This window comes from Dermacentor variabilis, chromosome 1, assembly GCF_050947875.1.
Source record: "Dermacentor variabilis isolate Ectoservices chromosome 1, ASM5094787v1, whole genome shotgun sequence".
Lineage (NCBI taxonomy): Eukaryota > Metazoa > Arthropoda > Arachnida > Ixodida > Ixodidae > Dermacentor > Dermacentor variabilis.
Genome location: NC_134568.1, coordinates 262,972,318 through 262,993,271, shown reverse-complemented (window position 1 = coordinate 262,993,271; position 20,954 = coordinate 262,972,318). Strand labels below are relative to the sequence as shown.

The 20,954-nt window shown below is 47.8% G+C and overlaps 1 protein-coding gene across 1 annotated transcript in view; it reads right to left on the bottom strand.

Annotated features, from left to right (window-relative positions):
• LOC142563742 (protein O-mannosyl-transferase Tmtc3-like) overlaps window positions 1-20,954 on the bottom strand; it is a 427,622-nt gene that overhangs the window by 38,282 nt on the left and 368,386 nt on the right. The window contains exons 9-12 of the mRNA XM_075674346.1: window positions 11,939-12,081; window positions 6,202-6,454; window positions 4,900-5,051; window positions 3,835-3,918 (exon numbers count right to left, since the gene is read on the bottom strand). Of these exons, the coding sequence (XP_075530461.1) occupies window positions 3,835-3,918; window positions 4,900-5,051; window positions 6,202-6,454; window positions 11,939-12,081 (632 nt within the window). The remainder of the gene's footprint in view (window positions 1-3,834; window positions 3,919-4,899; window positions 5,052-6,201; window positions 6,455-11,938; window positions 12,082-20,954) is intronic.

Sequence of the window (20,954 nt, the reverse complement as noted above, 5' to 3'; positions counted from 1 at the left end):
ATGATCGATTGTCCGGACCGGAGGCCTTCGATTTTGTGAAATCGATCCCCACGCTTGCATAATTTCTGCGGCCCCTCTTCTTGCCTCGACCACACTCGGCTCGGTCGGCACATGCTCGCCCCTGCGGCGGCGCCTGCTGTGTGAGCGCTGTGGCTGCGCGATCCGCTCGTCCGGCCACCTGGCCCTGGGGCAGCGCAAAGCACGCGCACAGCCCTCCTCTTCAGCGTTCACCACCAAACTCCGGGGCCAATTTTCAGCGGGGACGGCAACTAACGCGAACGAAAGCCGTGACGGGCCTGAAGAGAGCGGCTGCAGTGCAGCAGAGAACGAGGAGAACTGACGGCGAGCAAACGGCGGACCACATCGAGTGTGCGTCGCGCGACGGAGTTGAGAAGGTGGACCAAGAAGGAGGACAGTTAGTTGAATCGTGCCGCTCAAAAGCAGGGGGGGGGGGAAACAGGGAAGAACACGCTCTGTTTGCTAGCGTGACGCCGGAATAAAATCACGGGACCCTTCCATTCGCGGGGTTGTTTCCTTCGTTCTTAGTATTAAATTTCTCTTTCTTGTTCTCGCGCGTCCCCGTGTTTGAGAACGCACTTTGTTTCCTGGCAGGTTAGAGTGCGCTCAAGATGGAGAGTTTCATCGCAAAGGACGAAAGCGGCTGTGAATTCCTTTTTTTTTTTGTGCCTCGCGTATAGTGAAGCGTGTATGCAAAACCTTTATTAGACATTCCTGAGTGCGTCGGAGATGGAGCACTTCCTGCGACAAACAAGAATCGCCACGCTGCAAGTAAATTAACTCAGGCCCTCCCCGCGACTATACGGCTGCCACACATGGGTTTCTGTGAGAATGGCCGCAGCTGCAGCGCCTCTCGCGACGAGAGACTTTCAGCGATGAAGAGGAGAATGTAGAAGTTTCACAGTTCAGCGTGAGGTAAATAAAAACCATGGACACCTACGATATCACATTTTGAAGAAAAAAAAGAAAACAAGATATTCCAAGGTGTGTGATGCAGTAACGAGAGTGCACAATGTTCTTCTTCTATGCTTTTCGTATATTGTGTTTCGTTTTTATCTTCGTTTCAATATTTGTTTTGTACAAACAACCAACTCTTATAAAAAATAACTGATAACAACTTATGGAATTTCATGCGCCAAAGCCACAGCCTGGCCATGAGGCATGCGGTAGTGGGCGCGCCAGACTCCGGTACGTTTTGTCCGCCTGCAGTTCTGTAACGTGCACCCATTGCTTGGTACACGAGTGCTTCTGCATAGCGCAGCCAACGTAAAGCGGCTTCCGCGGTAGAAAATTAACTCCATGAATTCGTGTTCATCGGCGGAGCGCATCAGCCATTGGGCGCACTGCGATGGGTTTTTAAGCGAAGCTTTCTTTGCCTAACCTTCCGGGCTTGGCGTGGCTATTGCTAAGTATATACGGAGGTTATATAAGCGCCGTACGCAAGTACCAGCAAACAGGCGTATGCAACCCCTGTATGCTGACCGAATAAGACAGACAGTAAGGGCGCGTCTGTTCTGCGCAATAACAATAATAAAAAATCCTATATAAAACCTCACCATATAATGTCGACTCATAGATATCTCTAAAATACATCGACCTGTTCATGAAATAGCACGTTATCTTCAACGGATTCTTCGATCTACTCGACTTTCCTTGATTTAGCCATTCGGTATGTGTCACTGGGCGTGTGCCCATTCTTGCCCAGTCCTCCACAATGGGAATGTGCCACTGTGACCCAAGAGGCACAGAATCCTTGAATGTATGTAGATATGTGTTGTGTACATTTTTCTGCATGCACCTGTTATCGCCATTCTTCCCTCGACAAGCATCATATACATCGCCTTCGTCTTCGTAACATGGTTTCATATAGAGCTCGCATTCCTGGGGCCCTATAACGTAAAACTATTCCAATCTGATTTTATTCCAATCTCCTGACGTGAAACTTACGTAACCACCGACGCAAGCATCTGGCGGTAACCAGCAGCGTTGTTTGAAGAGCCCAATCAAACACGCTCTTCGTTTATAGGAGGTCGCTTTTGTTTGCTTTCAAAGCGAATAGTAGTGCCTACATTTCGCGGTTTTTCTTATCTAATTGGCTGACAAGTGGCGAAGAGCACGCTCAAGTGGAGAGGGTTTCCAGGGGGCCGAGCCAGCTCAGTGAAAGTAGATAACTGGATAATAAAGGGTGGTGCTGACGACTGTGATTGGTCCTCTTCCCCTTACTTAGCTTGCGGTGTCTAGGCCGAAAATCGCAGCGGCGTGCAACGGAAGGTTAAAAATGCCGCTAAAAGGGATCCTCAGCAAATAAGAGTAGACAGAGCGATATCGTATACGTGCCGAAAGGGATTGATAACATTATTCTGCCACGCGAAAAATTTGTATTGCGCGCAAATAAATCCATGTTCCTCGGCCGCTCCGAGTAGCTAGTACCAGAGCGATCGGTCGGCAGCCATCTTCTACTTCTTTCGAAACGGGACAGTCTCCGGCTATTTGGAAAAAAAAATCAGTTTTGTTCATCAAACTGATGCATCTTTAACACGTACACGTCAGTTTGAGGCGGCAAGTTTTCGCGGTTTTGTGACGTCGCGTGACAGACAGACGAAGTAGGCGTGGCCCGAAAACTTTTGACCTATAGCACAGCGCTAATTGTGAAAAAGGCTTCGAACCAAAAATAATTATCTTTCCTTAGTTCGGTCTAATTATGCATAATCAGTGCGCACATATTATATCAGATTATATCAGAGTTTTCGCAGTTTTCGTGACGTCGCGTGACAGACAGACGAAGTTGGGGTGGCCGTAAAATGTTTTGACCAACCGTGGAGGGCTGATTGCAGAATTGGAATAGAAAAGTTTGGAATAGCTTTACGTTATAGCACCCATGATCTTTCGTTTGAATTTTGGCATGAGTAGTATAGTGCATAAACATAAAAATGGTATTATATTAAAGTTGTGACCTTTCTGGTAGAGAAACATAAACAATGCATGCCATAACACGTTGCACATAGGATGGAACTAAACACAATTGTACGCATCGCCGCTAGACTTAAAGCATTTACACCACTCCACCAAAGCTTCGTTTCACATATATTACATGTCCGTTGTATCTGCACAGTCTTTGTTTCTGCAAAAATAACCATGAGTTTTCCACACATCATAGCCGCAAGTGCGTTTGTACTTTAATTGAGTTTTGTTCCCGTATCTAGTTAAAGCAGTATAAACAGAACCGTGCGGGGACTGCCGCTAGATGATTAGCCTACGGCTAATTAAAATATATAGCAATGTTTCATAACTTTAACAGATAAAACGAGCAAATTATCACAATACCATTAAGTGAATCAACTCAAGGCGACAGAAGGTCTTCAAAGAGGTACTTCGACAACGGAGGCTTGTACGTAGTACAGATAACGCATGGTAGAACAAAGAATCGACTAAGGCATCCCGTTCACTTGCCCAATCAATGTTCTATCACAGAACAGAAGGAAAATTGTTTTATAGACCATACAATAATAATAATAATATTTGGGGTTTTACGTGCCAAAACCACTTTCTGATTATGAGGCACGCCGTAGTGGAGGACTCCGGAAATTTTGACCACATGGGGTTCTTTAACGTGCGCCTAAATCTAAGCACACGGGTGTTTTCGCAATTCGCCCCCATCGAAATGCGGCCGCCGTGGCCGGGATTCGATCCCGCGACCTCGTGCTCAGCAGCCCAACATCATAGCCACTGAGCAACCACGGCGGGTTATAGACCATACAAGCACACACGAATTCGTAACCACCAAACTGTGACATATCAATCGCAGTGATAACTTACCAGTCATAGTTACGAAGAAACGTTTTCGTGAAGTGGGTAAGGAGCAATATGGTGACGCCCACTTTAAGCCAAGCTCCATGAAACCTGTAATACACAGGAATGAGATAATCATTGCTGTTTATAACATCCAGTATAGAACGTTCGCTGAGGGTAAGACCGTTTGAATGAATGCATTCTTGGGTTTTACGTGCCAAAACCACGATTTGGTTATGAGGTACTTCGTAGCGGGGGACTCCGTACTGATTTTGACCTCCAGGGGATCTTTGACGTGCCCCCAATGCATGGGACACGAGCGTGTTTGCATTTCGCCCCCCTCGAAATGCGACCGCCGCGGCCGAGATTTGATCCCGCGACCTCGTGCTTAGCAGTGCAACACCACAACCACTAAGCCACCACGGCGGATGAAAGACCGTTTCAGGTCAGGTCTTTTACCATTGCACAACGCTGTTCAGATACACGTATGACCGTGAATATTGCAATAAGTTTACAAGCAAATTTGGACACAACATCTCGCATTTTTCTCCGATTGATGACGCCCTTGTACACGCACAAATTTAATCACGGAACATTTTTTTAACATTAAACATTCAGTCAGAAAATAAAAAGATGACAGTGCATGGAAAAAGCAGACGTGTGATAGAATATATACGCTACTTGACTAGTGTTTGTGTTAGTTTGCGCGTTGCTATAAGATGTCCTGGTCAAAAAAGGCGCAAAGAGCACCTCAGTGGATCGTTTAACATACTTTCGCAACCCTCCCCCCCCCCCCCCCCCCCATACGCTCCTTTCAGATATCGCATAAATACTTAAGTTTTCTAGGAGAACACCTTATACCAATATGAGGTGCCATATTGCAATAAGGACTATCTGTAAGGCAATATACGTAGATCGTGCGTAATGTGATAATAGAGCCTTACGAAGAAAACCTTAATAATAATAATAATAATAATAATAATAATAATAATAATAATAATAATAATAATAATAATAATAATAATAATAATAATAATAATAATAATAATTATTATTATTATTATTATTTACTCACAGGGTCGAATCGCTCACCTGTGCTGCTGCCAAAGGAGGCTGAAACCCTGTGCCACCAGGAGACAGAAACCTAGGCTTGGCAGGTAGAGCACCCGCTCAGCGATAACAAAGCCCACAGGATGCAGGAGATTGGACGCAGGTAGGTACGGTATGCAAGCCAAGGACAGACCCTGCACGATGGTGACAGATTTCAGAAATGGTACCAAACAGACGCATATATTCACGGCAGAGGGTCGAGTGGTTACGAACTAACACTGCTACGGCGAACGATGCACAGGACGACGTCCTTCGTCAGCCTATCGAGGGATTCTTCGAGATTATACAATTACCGGAGCAAGTTATATTCGCCTTACAGCAAATTATATCACACATTGCATGCATAGCTCGAGGCACAAAATATGCAGAAGTACTGGATAAGCTGGATATCGCGGTTCGTATATCTGCTCCGTACAATGAATAAACGCTTACGTTATCTACAATCGCTAGCTCTACCTGGAGCGGAGCAGTTCGACGTCACATCAATAACGCAGTGCATGATCTGACCGTATGAGACGTGATCCCTGTACTTGGCAATGGGCATTGTTTGATGTCTGACAAAGATCTACATAATGTGAGAACAGAGCTTTCCGGCGTGCTTTCGCGGTTTTCTGTGAATTGTCAAATCGCGACATAAAGATAAGAGTGCCAGTTCCGGAGGTTTGCGTTGCATTACACGCTGTCGCGTCCGTCAGGGCGAGCACTGAATGCCCGTACATGGCCTGCAAGACTCCGTATGCACCTGAATGGGCGTGCGCCGGTATAATGCAAGTGCGGAGATAGGTACGAATGTCACCAAGAGTGGAAGTCCAATTCCGAACATGGTAAGCTCGCACCATTTATTAATAATCCGCGTTCTATTATTTACAGCGCAAATATCTTGTCGATGCGCACTGTTTGCAAAAGAAGTTGCTTCGGTAAGATGTGCTGGTGGGGGAGTTAAACCTTCTGTGCTCTGGAAGATTCAGGGATCCGGTGCACAGAACATTTGCCCCAGCACATCTTACCAAAGCGCGCCCCCCTTCTCTCGAGACAGTATTGAGCGTACAGGTCAGGTTGACAGTGTTGAGCGCACAGCGAGCCCTCGCGCCCCCCTAGAGGCTACACTGGATTCGTTTCTAGTTATGTGCCTCTCGTCACTTACATTTTAACGGATACACGGGTCCATGGCACCTAGCCTCAGACGAGAATGGTTATAATCTATTTCAAATTTAAATTGCAAGCAAACAAATTTCCTACGCTCCACGTCATTTTCGCCCGTGCCCGCTCTAACAATGGTCTCACCATAAGCAATGGCTTTCGGTGTTGCTCGTCGGCTCGGAGCGCTGCCCTGGTAGCCATCGCTAAGAAAAGGTAGAGGGCGATCGTTCCGAGGTTCCGCACGTCCGCCAGCGACGTCACTAGCGGCACTGTTCCCATTGTCCAATCACAGCAGAGATCACTAGGGAAGACTAGGAGCCAGGCGTTCAACGCTGTCAGATAGTTGTAGGTCAGCTGGCGTGACGGCGACGGGGCAACTGACGCCGGGTTGTCGAAGCTGCAAAAGCATACACAAATACGTCTTTCTTTCAGACATCTATAAGCAGTCGTTGGATGGTCTGATTGGCATATATTCATACACATATATTCGCCCTAAAGTTGGACAAACCATTCGAAGCCTTCGTGTCACGATTTGAATAGTTTGGATTTTGCATTTGGAGCCTTTCAGAGCAACACGTTAATTTTTGTTGATAGTGTTTCCGCGTTGACAGCAGGGTTTGGTGTGCATACTCAATTTCAGTAAGCGCCTTCTGTCTTTTGCTCTCAGTGAATTAACGCCTTAAGCCTAGAATTCAACCTGAAACCTAGTGCCTTTTAGCGCGATGTGACGGGCCTGATGGCAGCGCAGCACTTATGCAACTACACGGTAGAGGCTGATGCAGTTGAGTTACGCTAATCAGTTCATTTAAGTGGTCCTTCACCTTTCTTCTGATGAATATTGCTATACACGTGGGCAACTTTATTTTTTTTAGCAAGGTTCATTACCTACGTAGTGAATATATAGATAAATATAATCGTATCTGGCCTGTGGCTATAAATGTCGCAAAAATAAAGCTAAGGAAATGTCTGCAACTCTACTCGCCCATTCGCTACTCGACTAATGCGTAAACGCCAGACAAATTTTGCAATAGAGCAAATCGCAGCTCAACATTATTGAACTTTAGACGTGTTCTTCGACTTTCGCTTCGTTTTTTGTTGCACACGTTGCTTCTGTGCGCGCTTTACCTTTACTGACATTTGGTTTCATGGTAAAACAGGTCGGCGCATTTATTTGATGCAGTAGAAACAAAAGGTCATCATTTTACCACTGAAGCAATACAAGAAATAATAAAAAACAACACCGAGACAAGATAAGTGGCTCAAAAGGCAGAATGTAATAGTGCTTGTGCATTTAACTTAACGATTTCTTGAAAGGAAAGAACAGCCAACGCACACAAGACCTCTACTCAACTCAATAAGTGCAGATGCGGGCTTCGCTTTTTCTTTTTTTTTTTGCGTCTGCTCTCCATCCTCGCCCCCAGGTTATTTCGGCTCAGCCGAAGGAAGCTGTTCTGATTGCTCAAACACCAAACCAGAGTTAAGGATCAAACGAAAGGCAGGTTACACAGCTTATGCTGCGGGCTATACTTTCCGTAATCATGCAGCCTAAGAAAATGTGATGAAATATACAGTGATGATTCGGGTGTCCCTCTAGAGATTATGGGAGCGCGCAGTCTTGCGCCGCTTGTGTACCGAGCGTAGCCAGCGTAGCGCATGAAGACATAGTCGAGCTCTGTTATAAAAAAAAAATTATGGGGTTTTACGCGCCAAAACCCCGATATGATTATGAGGCACGCCGTAGTGGGGCGCTCCGGAAATTTGGACCACGAGGTTCATTAACGTGCACCTAATTCTAAGCACACGGGTGTTTTCGCATTTCGCCCCGATCGAAATGCGGCCGCCGTGGCCGGGATTTGATCCCGCGACCTCGTGCTTAGCAGCCCAACACCATCGGGCTCTGTTATCGTTTCTAGGGACATTTGACGAATGAATACATACTTTCCAGGAAGCTCAACTAAGGATATTTTCTGTGTCTACGAAAGGCTGAAGACTTCCTTTAAAACGCACATTGCGTTATATGATGTATACACTGCCTGCGAGAACAAACTACATATAAGTGAAGGGATCCGAGCGACAGTAATCAAATATTAAAATTGCACGTATTGGTGTCCGCTCCGTCTGGGGCTCCACTACATCAATAAATTTTAGGTAATACTTTTAAGCCACATGAGAGAGCTGTGATAGCGATTGAGAATTTGTCGTTTGCTGAGTCAACTGAAAATTCTTTTGTAAACATAGACTCAAGGAGCACTGAACTTGAGAATAAGAAACTCGCAAACTACTTGAGAAGGCTTTTCGGGGGGGGGGCGGGGGGGGGGCGCTATGCCATAAAAACCCAATCGATCATAACCTACCATAGAACACATGCACATATTTGAGATTACACGTTCAGATTGCATATATTTGTTTACTTGCTCAATATTACATGATGGCCAAGAGGAACTGCAGACGGTTGCGGTTGCAGCCAGTGCAAAAGATATTTCGAAGCAAAGGAATAGTCAGTAGTATATAGTAAGATGGCTGCGATATAATAATGAGCTACGATCTCAGGCGAGTATAACAAATCATAATTAACTGCAGCGTGACAGGAAGACAACGGACAGGAACGAAGTCAGCATACAGAGCGCAGACAACGACAACAGTAACAACAATGTTAGCTGAGGAATTAATGAGTAGTGGGCATGGAATTGCACTGGCAGGATGACGGGCTCGTGCTTGATCTTATTTATTGCGCAGGTTAGTCGTCGTTCTGACGTATACCTTCTCTGTTTCTAATCTGACGACCCGTTCATTGTTATGCTGACATGCCCAGGAGCACTACTTTAGCCATTACATGCTTTATTTCTCATTACGTGCGGTGATGTCGAGCAAAGCCGCGGTGCTGATGATAAAGCTTTGTTGAGTGAGCTGCTTAACTTGGCAAAAGAAACTAGCGAGCGCTGTGTTCGAATAGAATCGAATCACGTGAGGATGCTCCAGGCGATCGCTGATCTTAAACTTGCACACCAGTCTGTGTCCACCGCCATCTATGGCACTCAAGAGCATCTGCAAACAGTTGAAAGCCAGACCGCTGCTTTTGAAAACTGGCAAAGAATGATGGCCGACGTGCGCAAGACACTTGGAAACGTAGAAGGTGAGTACTATAAAGGAAACTTGGGCGAGTTTGTGGTAATTCACGTTTCGAAAAGTAACAGCGCTAAACAGACAAGGACATAGGCAAAGAAGAAACCGACACTGGCGCAGGCTCACAACTGAAGTTTATTTCGAGGTATGTGTCACATTTATAAACACGGGCCGGCAGGGCAACAACTAAGCGACTGTACATGAGCACCAGGAGCCATCCTGGTGATGATGAGATGAGGCCTTAGCGCTTCGCACTCGCCTTGACGATGCAGAGGACCGTGCACGTCGCGATAACTTGCTTTTCTTTGGCATCCCTGACAACTTATCAGAAAATCAGACCAACAAACAATTGTAACGCGGACATTGTTGTACTAACATAAACTTGGTTTTCCAATGATATACTAAGGTCTGAGTTAATAAAGGGAAAATGAGACATCCACCCAAACGTAGCTAAAGGCTACAAAGGAAACTCATACGGGTTCCTCGAAAGAAAATCTTCGCAGTCGAAGCTTTTTTTTTTCAACTGCGAAGCTTTTCTTTCGAGGAACCCGTATGGGTTTCCTTTGTAGCACTTAGCTACGTTTGGGCGGATGTCTTAATTTCCCTTCATTAATTACTGTCTCCACCTTGTGGGTTTCCCCAGAATTATTACGTCTAAGATCTGAGTTATTCCAATGCAATAAAAAAAATACACTGTTTCGTTGCGAACGTAGCGGGATCAAGTAGTGGCGTTTTAATTGCGGCTTGTGAATCATTTCAAAATATTGTCGTCCCTATTTGTTCAAACTTAGAACTAATATGGTGGTGTGTGACTGTTGAATACAGAAATTCATTTTAGAAGCGTGTTACCGGCAGCCGAACAGTAGCAGTAATTTTCCTGAAAAGCTTCATGACTGTTTCAAACAAATATTTTTGCAGTTTCCAGGCACACCAATTTTGTTACTGAGTGGTTTTAGTTTTCCATCCTTGTATTGACGACACTCTAGTAGTCTCTTTTCTGAACCAGCATCTGCTGAAGCTACTTCTTTTCTAAATGTCTGCTGTGACTTCGCACTATTGCAACTCGTCAAATTTCCAACTAACACGTGTAACACAAGGATGTTCGTCATTACTCGATTTGATACTGACGTCATCCCCTGAAATTTTCTCGCCTGTCTCACGCATTCACAGTCTATCACATTCTTGGTTTCAGTAACGATGACGTCCTGCACCTAAGCCTTTGCATTCCATCAACGTGGAAAGGCAGAATCACAAAGCGTATGAGGGATTATAACAAATGTAATTATGATGGCATTAACACTGAACTTACTACCTTTCTTGATGATTTTTTGTCAGTCCAAACTAACCTGAAGATTGACCATATGGGGAACCTATTCAGGAATAAAGCATTGCATCTTATCAACAAAAACAGTCCAATAAAAACTGTCTCATTCTTCCAGCGCCATCCGGTACAACCGATATTTGAAACGATTAACTAACAAAAAGGACGCCTCTTTCGCGCACCTATAAGGTCCGCATGGGCGAATGAATGAGAACGGCGGCAAATCCTTACGTTTCCGCGCCTAAGGAAGCCAAATTTACTTTCTTAAATATCACATTGCCGAAATTGACAAAAACCAACCCGAAACAGAAGAACTTCAGTGCGGCCTAGTTGGCGTTTACTGCATATCATATTGACCGCGCGTGTCGTTTTTGTGTTTTCTTCCGCTGTCCCCGTCTTTATTTGCGGACAATATGATATGCAACCCAAAACGTTCGCGGAATATCGTTAAGAACAAGAATGAGAGTGTAGCGCCCACCGACGCCGCTGTGCGGACCCTAAAGGTCGGTGCTGCAAAAGACGACGAAAATAAAGTTGGGCAGCGCGTGCTCGCGGCGCAAGCACGGCACGGACGTTGTAAGCATCTGCTACGCTGGTCCTCTGGTTCTGGAGCTCCACTGCCGCTCCTCGGTTCGCGACAAGATAACAATATTCCCAATTAACCAATCAGGTGAAGCAGTTTCTAGACACCTCTGCGCCTCTTTACTTAATGACACATTCGCATTTTCGTTTACAGATTCTGTAATATCCGATCTTCCACCTTACTCTGGTAAAAAAGTACTTTCCAATGCATCAGAACGGCAAGTTGGGACAGTTGGCTGGGTTTCATACTAAGGTTTGTTACAGTGCAACCTAAGACAAGGACAACAGAAGATACAAAACGACAACACGGCGCTGACTCTCAACTGATATTTTATTGAAGATATGTCTAACATATATATAGGTGCCATTTGATAACCATGACATGCACAAGGTACAGAGATGCGTCGAGACAACTGTGACAAACTGACGCATAATCAAAATTGACATAGGCAACGCAGTTCCTCGTCATGAAGAGTGATAGACGGTTCACTCATACACGCTTTGTCCCTCATCTTTATATTGTGAGCTTCGGCGATTTCCCTTGTCACTAGGCTTACGTGTTTAAGAATGAGACTAGCTTTTTGTTTTTTAAATTTAGGGCAACAACCGCACGACTTGCAGTGCTCCGGGAGATGAAGTGGCGCAACCCCTTGAAGAGATAGCTCATGCTCCCGAATTATAACATTCACACATTTCCTGAGACACATAGGCGCACCAGATGCCGTAGGTATTTAGTCAGCATAACAGACCGTTGGCAGGTATCTGAAATTCCTTTATACCGCTCCTCCTTTAACAAGGTGATTCGCAAGTCGAAAGCAAAGATATAGAAATGTGGCAAAGTGCCGTAACACTCACCGGTTGAAGGCAGGCAGGTGGGGCCCATTGAAGTGAATGCGCGCCACAACTGCTGCAGTTGCCAACGACGCCAACGTGAATACTCGGTAGAGGCTATCTTTCAGCGCCCCCCACGCAGTTGTCCACGACGAGCTCCAGGGATTCTATTAAAAGCCAACGGAAAGCATTCAGAAGTCGAAGATTTGCCAGCACAGAAATGAGTAAAGTACCCAAAGTTTGTTTTTGCCTAATCTATTACCATTTGTCATCTATTAAGATTTCAAGCTTAAAATGTAATGCTGAATTTTATAATTTTGCCAAGAAAAAAAGAAATGATACAAGCGTCATTTCGGGCTCGGTTTGAGCGCTGCACTTTATACGGGGCGATCATTTTTAAGCTTTCCGTAATCTTTAAAAATCACCAGTGGCGGACAGCGGGATTTTTGTCTTCGAGTTGGATTATTGGAAAAGGCGAATGTTACTAGCGCGAGAAATCGGAACACATATTCAACAAATGAACACAAAATCACTAATTATCTTCTTAATTACTTACTCTACGGTACATATCATTATTTAGTAACTGTAGCCGGTGAGTTTGCATAGTAATTGCAGCCGGTGAGTTTGCAAGACGTATGCACTTGAAATGAATGTCCAGGATGACACCAGTTTTGAGATTTTATTTCCCAAAGTGTGGCACGAAAAAAATGGGTGTTCCAGTTACTCTTGTGCTTAAATGCACAAAAGAGAGTTTTGTTTAAAAAAATTGCCAGGCTTAGCTTGGTTAAGCCAAGAATGCGTTGCATATTGCGCGGTCAGGTGGTGGCTGCGGCCGCGCGCGACCGCGCCAGTTGGGGCCCAGCTTTTCCTCCGTGACGTCACGCGCCGGCGCAGTGCCCCTAGCGGGAGGAGCGGGAGTCAGGTGGTGGCTGCGGCCGCGCGCGACCGCGCGTGTTGGGGCCCAGCTTTTCCTCCGTGACGTCACGCGCCGGCGCAGCGCCCCTAGCGGCAGGAGCGGGAGTCAGGTGGTGGGCGCGGCCGCGCGCGACCGCGCGAGTTGGGGCCCAGCTTTTCCTCCGGCTGTCGTGACGTCACGTCACGTGGTTGCGCTAAAGGTCAATGGTGGCTGCCCGGCCGCGCCCAAGGTCTGAACTGAGTGATTGCAATATGCAACGCATAAAAAATTAAGTGGAACAACGGTGCATTTTTACGGCCAGTTTGATGGCGCATATCTCCAGACTGATGTAATTCTGAAAATTCATGTAACTGAATACGTTTTGTAATCTAACCGGCTACAATACGCATATTGGAACATGGTAAAGTAATTAAGAAGTTAAATAGCGCATTATAAAATTAGTTGAATATCTGTTTAGATGTGTCGTGAAAATTATGTCCGCCTCTCTGAATAATCTAGTTGAAGGACTAGAATTATGTGCTAACTGTTGGACGTGTTGGTAATCAATACTCAAGGAAGAACGGCGCAAACGAACAGGGACTAGAAAGAAACACGGACACGATTTAGAAGTACTGACTGTTGGGCGCGCGTGCGTGCGTGCGCGCCCAACGCACGCACGCACGCACGCACGCACGCACGCACGCACACACACACACACACACACACACACACACACAGATAGAGAGAGCGAGAGAGGGGGGATATTATTGATTTATGTATAGCACATCTAGTGATGAAAGAAATATTGTATAAGTGCCGAATAAACGATACGAGAACACTTATAATATGCATATGAATATTTATTTGCTCTTAAGTCCTCGCTGTATAGTTTCTTCATTTTTTTGTTTTCTTCATGTCGAGTATTTTGTCTTAGTCATTCCCAGCCATTTGCCTATTAACGCTTTTCTGGTGACTATCCATAAGCTAAGCTCAGAACAAATATCTGGAGCGTCGAAGATGTTAATCATCTTTGTTACCTATTGAGGTTGGGCTTCGCCTCACATGTAGTTTTGCAAAGGCAGAGCACGCTTCGCAGTAAGATAGCGGTTAACAACAACAACAACAACAACAACAACAACAACAACAACAACAACAACAACAACAACAACAACAACAACAACAACAACAACAACAAGATGTATTAATTAGGATGAAGTGACAGTGATAGCTAGCTAAATATTACGTGAGATACCACTTGCAGGAAAGGTTTGTAGCGGCGCGTGAACAATCTATGTATTGGTGTAGGTCTTGTTACGTTTCGCCTACGACGCGCGGTTTAGCCGGCGCGATTGCAACAAAGCGGCAGACATTTTGGCCCGTTCGGCGTCGCCGCTACGCTCCCCGCCAGGCGTTTCCAGGCGTTTCCAGGCGTTTCCAGGCATTTCCAGGCGTTTCCAGGCGTTTCCAGGCATGTTCCGATGGCACGTGTCTTCATGTGCGTGTGTGAGTGTATGTGCCATTGTGCCCGACCGGCGGCGATGCGACAGCAGGGGGTCACCCTCTCCTTCCAGTCATTGTGCCCGACCAGAGGCGCTACGAGAGCCGAAGTTACCTTCTCCTCCCAGTCTTTGTGCCCGACCGGCGGCGCTACGACAGTGTGCGTCACCATTAGCCCATTGTACAATCACGTGCTCGTCTATTGAGGGGTTCCTTCTTGCCCTCAACTGCGAGAGTATAAAAACAGCTGCCCCCGGACGCCAAAAAGAGGGCTCCGATTTCTTCTGTTGAGTAAAGTGCACTCCCGTCTCTCTACTTCGGTCAACCTGACCGCCAACTCTTTGCGATGTTAAAATAAACAAGTTGTTTTGTTGTTACCAGTCGACTCATGCTTTGCCGGGACCTTCGGATGCTTCCAGTTGTACCCCAGGCCGCCAGGCCAACGCTACCCTTGGGGCTTGCGACCCAGGTACAACCACGGGCGTCAGCGCCGAGTTCCCAACCGATCGCACCAGCGGTGCGACCACAACAACTCGCGCCATCGGTGCGATCCAAATAACTGTCTGCCAGCGGTGAGATCGCGACAACGGAGGCCAGCAGCGAAGAGATGCAGTTGACTGTATGCTGAGCAGCTCAACAACGATCCGGGAGCAGTGCAACGAGCCCTGTGTGATGACTGGTTGCCTGCAGCGGAACGACTGCGCTGGACTCTTGGCTGCGAGGTTTGGTGAGTGCGGGACTTTCTTCTTCTGAGCTTTGCCAGGCTTTTGTTAGTGTCAGAAACAGAGCTGGTAATTGTGGTTGTCGTTGCTGCCGGGTTAGTTTGCGGCAAGACAATAATAGGCAGTAGAGAAAGCAGCATTCAGAGCAGCCATGGATTTGAAGTCGTTGCGCAAACCGAAATTGTTGGAGCTTGCAAGAGAGTTGGGTCTGGATGTCTCGGACAAACTCAGAAAACCAGAACTGCTAAAGGCTATTCTTGAGTTAGAAGCTCAGGATGACGAGCTGTCGGAATGCCTTGAGACCATTGAGGAAAGGGAGACTGCAAAAAGACAGGAGCGCGAACTTAAAGAACAGAAAGAAAAAGAAGAGCGCGAAAGTAAAGAACAGAAAGAGCGAGAGCAACAAGAGAAAAAAGAAGAGCGTGACCGTCAACACGCTTTGGAAATGAAGCGTCTCGAGATAGAGATGGAACGCGCTCGTAATGGAAGTCAGGCACACGGTGCAGGAGAACGCGTATTGTTCAAAATGACTGACCTGATGCGGCCGTTTAAGCTTGGAGAGGACATTGGTTTGTTCCTGGTTAACTTTGAGCGAACGTGCGAGAAGCAGGGGTTCTCTCGGGAAACGTGGCCACAGCGCTTGCTCACTTTGTTACCCGGCGAGGCGGCCGACGTAGTCGCTCGCTTGGATAGAGAGGAGGCAGAGGATTTCGACACAGTGAAATCGAGTCTTCTAAAAAAGTACCGGCTGTCTGCGGAGGCGTTCCGTCGGAAGTTTCGGGAAAATGAGAAAGGCAAAAGTGAGTCATATACAGAGTTTGCGTATAGGCTTATGTCAAACATGCAGGAGTGGCTCAAAGAAGAGAAAGCGTTTGGTGACCAGGATAAAGTTCTGCAGTGCTTCGGGCTAGAACAGTTTTATAGTCGGTTACCGGAGAACGTGCGATACTGGGTCTTGGATAGGCCAGACGTTTGTACGGTGGCTAAAGCCGCTGAGCTAGCCGAGGAGTTTGTGACGCGTCGGGCTCGCGGAGCTAAGGACGGTCAAAAGGGTGAATTTGGCTCGAAGTTTGAGAGGCCGAAGTTCACACCCATGAGAGCAAAGGGGAACACGCGTAGTGCGGATGCGAGTGGAAGCAGTGCGACCGAACCTAAGGAGACGGCGGCAGCCGAAGCCGAACGCAGAAAGCGGTTCGAGATGAGGCAAGCGCGCGTTTGTTATACGTGCCAGAAGCCGGGTCACTTTTCGGCGCAGTGTCCGGAAACAACACCAAAAGTTGTGTTTTTTTCAATAGGCAGCACTGACGAGAACATGAAGCTTCTCGAGCCTTACATGCGAGACCTCCTCGTGAACGGGAAAGAGTGCCGGGTGCTTCGCGATTCCGCAGCTACGATGGATGTAGTTCACCCCTCTTACGTAGAACCCCATATGTTCACGGGCGAGTGCGCGTGGATCAAGCAAGCCGTGGAAGCTCATAGCGTGTGTCTGCCGGTAGCAAAAGTGCTTATTGAAGGACCTTTCGGAGCGCTTGAGACGGAGGCGGCAGTGTCATCTATGCTGCCCCCCCAGTACCCGTACCTATTTTCAAACAGGTCCGATCACCTCCTGCGCGAGAAGGGGCTTTTGTTTGGTGAGGCTAGCGTTCAGGCCTTAACCAGATCGAAGGTTCGGGAGCTCGCTGCAAAGGCGGTAGTTGCGGGGCCGATGTTATCAAACAACGAAAAAGGGTCAGAGGCGCAGCAAGCCGATATTCAGAGCACGCCCGAACTGAATAAAATTGAGCCTGTAGCGTTGAAGGCGCCAGATACTGGAGAGGAAACGCCCGACACGGGAAAGTTAGAAGAGCTATCTACTGATTTGCTCATCGCGCCTACGTCAGACGGACTTGATAGGTTGCTAAAAGTCAGCCGGTCGGCTTTGATAGCCGAGCAAAAGAAGGATGGTAGCCTAGAAAACATACGCTGCAATGTCAAGGAAGGTATCGCCAGGAAAAATGCGCGTTTTGTGGAACGAGGTGGAGTCCTGTACCGGAAGTATCTAGACCGCAGAGGAGTGGAGTTCGATCAGCTGATCGTTCCACAATGCTATCGTCAGGATCTGTTGCGCTTGACGCATGGGGGTTCGTGGTCCGGACACCTAGGAGTTAAGAAAACTAAGGACCGTCTCTTGCAAGAGTACTATTGGCCTGGGTGTTTTCGGGACGCAGACCATTTCGTGAGGTCATGTGACACCTGTCAGCGGGTGGGCAAACCAGGGGACAAATCGAGGGCGCCGTTGAAATTGGTACCTATCATTACGGAGCCTTTTAGACGGCTCGTTATTGATACTGTGGGACCTCTGCCGGTAACAGCCACGGGGTACAGACACATTTTGACTGTGATCTGCCCAGCGACAAAGTTCCCTGAAGCAGTGCCGCTTAAAGAACTCAGCTCAGTTGAGATAGTCAATGCACTACTGTCCATATTTGCGCGAGTTGGTTTTCCTGCAGAAATCCAATCAGATCAGGGCACAGTGTTTACTAGCGCTTTGACGACAACTTTTCTCGAAAGGTGTGGGGTAAAGCTGCTACACAGCTCAGTGTACCACCCACAGTCGAATTCCGTTGAGAAGCTCCACTCCGTCATGAAGCGCGTGTTGAGAGCCTTGTGTTTTGAACATCAAACTGACTGGGAGCTGTGTCTGCCTGGGGTGATGTTTGCATTAAGGACCGCGCCGCATGCAGCTACGGGGTTTTCGCCAGCTGAGCTGGTGTACGGTCGCTCGCTTCGGTCTCCGCTTCGCATGCTTCGAGAATCGTGGGAAGGCAGGGGCGACGACCCAGTCGTGGTGGAGTACGTGCTTAAGCTCCTCGAACGCTTAAGAAGGGCACAGGAGTTGTCAGGTGAAGCAATGGCAAAGGCCCAGCAGAGGGCCAAGGTTTATTATGATCGGACCACCAGGGCCCATCGTTTTGAGGTGGGCGATGAGGTCATGATATTGCGCACATCGCTAAACAACAAACTAGACGTGCAGTGGGAGGGCCCAGCACGAATTGTTCAGAAACTGTCGGACGTTAACTACGTGGTAAGTCTGCCAGGAAAGCGGAAAGTACAGCAAGTTTACCACTGTAATCTGCTCAAACCTTATAGACAAAGGGAAGCAGTGGTGTGCATGATGGTAAACGTTCCTGAAGAGCTTCCGGTCGAGCTTCCGGCACTAGGCTCAGTGACGAACAGGGAAGACACCGGTCAAGTCATTAGTGACCTTATCAGTAAAGCACCGCTGTCGCCTGAGCAGAAAACCGAACTACACCAGCTCTTACAAGAGTTTCAAGGTCTGTTCTCTGAGAGGCCTGGTAGGACTTCTGTACTTACTCATGATATAGAACTTACCTCCCCAGAGCCAGTACGATCCAAGGCGTATCGGGTGTCACCCCGCCAGAGCGATATTATGGAGGCTGAGGTAAAGAAAATGCTACAGCTCGGTGTTATTGAGGCAGGTGAGAGTGATTATACCTCCCCTTTGATTTTAGTTGAGGTACCGGGCAAGGAACCTCGTCCTTGCGTCGACTACCGCAGGCTTAATTCCATCCCTAAGGATCAAATTTATCCGATCCCTAACATCGAGGAGCGCCTTGAGAAAGTTAGTAGCGCTCAGTTTATTTCCACCCTAGATCTTGTCAGGGGTTATTGGCAGGTTCCACTTACAGAAGAGGCTAGTAGGTATGCGGCGTTCATTTCACCAATGGGAACATTCCGTCCTAAAGTGTTGAGTTTTGGTTTGAAGAACGCGCCATACTGTTTTTCAAGCCTCATGGATAAAGTGTTGCGGGGACAGCAAGAATTCGCTTTACCGTATCTAGACGACGTAGCGATATTCTCCGCATCCTGGTCTGAGCATATGGCACACTTGCGGGCAGTGCTAACCCGCCTGCGCGAAGCGGGCTTGACAGTAAAGGCTCCTAAGTGCCAGTTAGCACAGGCCGAGGTTGTCTACCTCGGTCACGTGATTGGTCAGGGTCGTCGCCGCCCCTCTGAAATAAAAGTGGCCGCTGTGCGAGACTTTCCGCAACCGCGCACAAAGACCGATATTCGGTCGTTCTTAGGTGTCGCCGGCTACTATCAGAGGTACATCCCCAGGTACTCTGATATCGCGGCTCCCCTGACGGATGCTCTAAGAAAGACAGAGCCTCAAACAGTCGTCTGGGACGAGACAAAGGAAAGAGCTTTTAGCGCCCTAAAGAGTGCCCTAACAAGCCAGCCTGTGCTACGATCGCCAGACTATACAAAAGGGTTCGTTGTTCAGTGCGATGCTAGTGAGCGAGGCATGGGCGTTGTACTGTGCCAACGGGAAAAGGGAGAAGTAGAACACCCCGTCCTGTATGCTAGTCGTAAGCTGACCAGTCGTGAGCAGGCGTATAGCGCCACCGAGAAAGAGTGTGCATGTCTCGTGTGGGCCGTTCAGAAATTGTCATGCTATCTACCCGGCTCGAGGTTTATCATTGAGACGGATCACTGCCCTCTCCAATGGCTGCAGACCATCTCTCCCAAAAATGGCCGCCTCCTGCGCTGGAGCCTCGCTTTGCAACAATATTCCTTTGAGGTGCGTTACAAAAAGGGGAGTCTCAACGGTAACGCCGATGGCTTAAGTCGAAGCCCCTAACGTAGGAATCAGCCTCAAAATTGTTTGTTACTGATGTTTTTCTTCCTGAGGCAGGATTGTTTAACATATTACTTTTGTTTAGTGTTTCAAAGTGATGATATGCTTTCTAGTGCAATTTTCCAATTTGTGGACGCGTTCTGAGTGATGCTAGACTACTGTAAGGAACTAGGCAGTGGTATAAAAAGGGGAAAGAGCCTGGCAGGGCTTAGTGAGGGTTGTGCCGTGCTTGCTGACTGAGCGGTTGAGTTTCAGCGTAGTTCTAACGCTTGCCGGGAAGAGAACAAGAATGTGAACTCTCCCGAAGTCACTTTGCAGTGTCCTGTGCGAACCTGAACGAGAGAACGAGGCCTTCTCTGTGCGCTGCGCTCAAGAAACGTCGAGGGACGCCCGACTTCTGTTATGAGCATCATCGAGCGACATCCCTCCGGACAGCGGATGCAGTCCCCTGTCCATCGGGATCTCCTTCCCCCGGCGGGGCGGTCTGTTACGTTTCGCCTACGACGCGCGGTTTAGCCGGCGCGATTGCAACAAAGCGGCAGACATTTTGGCCCGTTCGGCGTCGCCGCTACGCTCCCCGCCAGGCGTTTCCAGGCGTTTCCAGGCGTTTCCAGGCATTTCCAGGCGTTTCCAGGCATGTTCCGATGCCACGTGTCTTCATGTGCGTGTGTGAGTGTATGTGCCATTGTGCCCGACCGGCGGCGATGCGACAGCAGGGGGTCACCCTCTCCTTCCAGTCATTGTGCCCGACCAGAGGCGCTACGAGAGCCGAAGTTACCTTCTCCTCCCAGTCTTTGTGCCCGACCGGCGGCGCTACGACAGTGTGCGTCACCATTAGCCCATTGTACAATCACGTGCTCGTCTATTGAGGGGTTCCTTCTTGCCCTCAACTGCGAGAGTATAAAAACAGCTGCCCCCGGACGCCAAAAAGAGGGCTCCGATTTCTTCTGTTGAGTAAAGTGCACTCCCGTCTCTCTACTTCGGTCAACCTGACCGCCAACTCTTTGCGATGTTAAAATAAACAAGTTGTTTTGTTGTTACCAGTCGACTCATGCTTTGCCGGGACCTTCGGATGCTTCCAGTTGTACCCCAGGCCGCCAGGCCAACGCTACCCTTGGGGCTTGCGACCCAGGTACAACCACGGGCGTCAGCGCCGAGTTCCCAACAAATCGTACCAGCGGGTACGACCACAACAACTCGTACCAGCGGTGCGATTCAAACAGTCTGAAGTCTGGCTTTAAAGGGATACTAAAGCGAAATAATAAATCAGTTTAGACTAATGAAGCA